The sequence below is a fragment of the Monoraphidium neglectum genome, assembly GCF_000611645.1.
Source record: "Monoraphidium neglectum strain SAG 48.87 unplaced genomic scaffold scaffold00716, whole genome shotgun sequence".
Taxonomy (NCBI): Eukaryota; Viridiplantae; Chlorophyta; class Chlorophyceae; order Sphaeropleales; family Selenastraceae; genus Monoraphidium; species Monoraphidium neglectum.
In genome coordinates, this window is record NW_014012912.1 from 6,115 (window position 1) to 7,445 (window position 1,331).

General features: G+C 59.0%; 1 protein-coding gene across 1 annotated transcript in view; it reads left to right on the forward strand.

Moving 5' to 3' along the window:
• Positions 1–1,205: 1,205 nt before the first annotated feature.
• Positions 1,206–1,331, forward strand: part of MNEG_4957 (hypothetical protein) — a gene marked incomplete at both ends in the record, with an annotated part of 1,703 nt that continues 1,577 nt past the window's right edge. Inside the window, one exon of the mRNA XM_014046564.1 lies at positions 1,206–1,215. Within this exon, the coding sequence (XP_013902018.1) occupies positions 1,206–1,215 (10 nt within the window). The remainder of the gene's footprint in view (positions 1,216–1,331) is intronic.

The following is a 1,331-nucleotide window of genomic DNA, read 5'->3' on the forward strand; positions in this document are numbered from 1 at the left end:
AGAGGGCTGCGCTCAGCGGGCTCGTGCAGCACGAGTGACACGAGTGACCTCGCTTACTAAAAGGCCCCTGCCCCCGCTCCAGATCGGTGTCCCTCATTGCTGTCGCAATTCGGGAATGCCCAAGTTGAAGTCGACTTACTGGTGTTGTGGCTTGACTCGCACTCCATCCACAGCTGCAGTGCTGCTTACACCCTTGAGTGTAGAGCAGCAGCTGCAGACATCATGCATGTGCGTGCACATCATGGCGACGATGTATGGATGGACGCATCGGTAAGCAAAGTTTGTTGTTACATTCCTGACGCTTGCGCAGCCGCCGCCGCCGCTCCTCCAACCTGTCCGGCCACGTCCCTTCCGCGCTGGCCTGCAACCCCGCCCCCCACCCCCACACGTAGGCGGTCCGACTTCAGGCGGCCGCCCTGCCCGTGCTATGCCTTTCCTTGGCTCCACATGGCTGGCCCGCTTCCACACACACTGCCCCATCACGCACATGGTGCTGATCCACACAGCTTGAACTGCCTCCTGTCTCTCCTCTTCACTTGCAGCACTTCACATGCAGCGGGTCGCTGCCCCCGCCACCCCCCACCCCCCTCGTCGCGATCATCACTCACACCTCTCGACAACGCACGAGGATTGGCGATCACATCCTGTGGGATCTCCTTGTGCCTAGAGGGCCAGGTACCAATGTGTCAGCTCCTGCTTGTTCACATATCCACAACAGTGCAGCTGTCACAGGACACCGGTGCCTCTGCGCCGACGCACTCGTCGGGGTGCACAGACACATCGCGCCAATATGACGAGGATGAGCAGCCAACATCCAGCGTCCTTGGTGCTCAATCACTCTTAAAAGCCCTTTGAACCACGCAGGATTAAACATAGAGCGTACAGAGTACTGAGCAACAGCCCGGGGCCGGCTGTCGCTGATCCATGTTTGATGGCACTCATGTACAGTACCGGCATGCCCCGCCAAGCTCGCACCACCGAGTGCCCGGATGCCGCTGTATCTGCAAGAAAGGGTTGAAACGCCAAAATCATCTGCTATGATACAACTAGGAGTGCAGTGCCATGTTAGGGAAACGGGAAGTCCCCGAGATCGATATTTCTCGTCGGATGAGTTCGCCTTGTGTTTGACACCGCACCATACGGTACACCTGTTCCTTGTGTGCGCGCGCTGTTTGCGACCCTCGCTTTCGCGCACGGGCCACATCATGGCGCACTGTAAGCTACTCTCTAATATGGCCACCGCGCCCGCTGTGCGCGGCAGCCCTCTGTCTCGGGTCTTCATGTCTGTAAGTAACTGTAGCCCTAGCGTGGCTCGGAGGATGCAGGCGGGG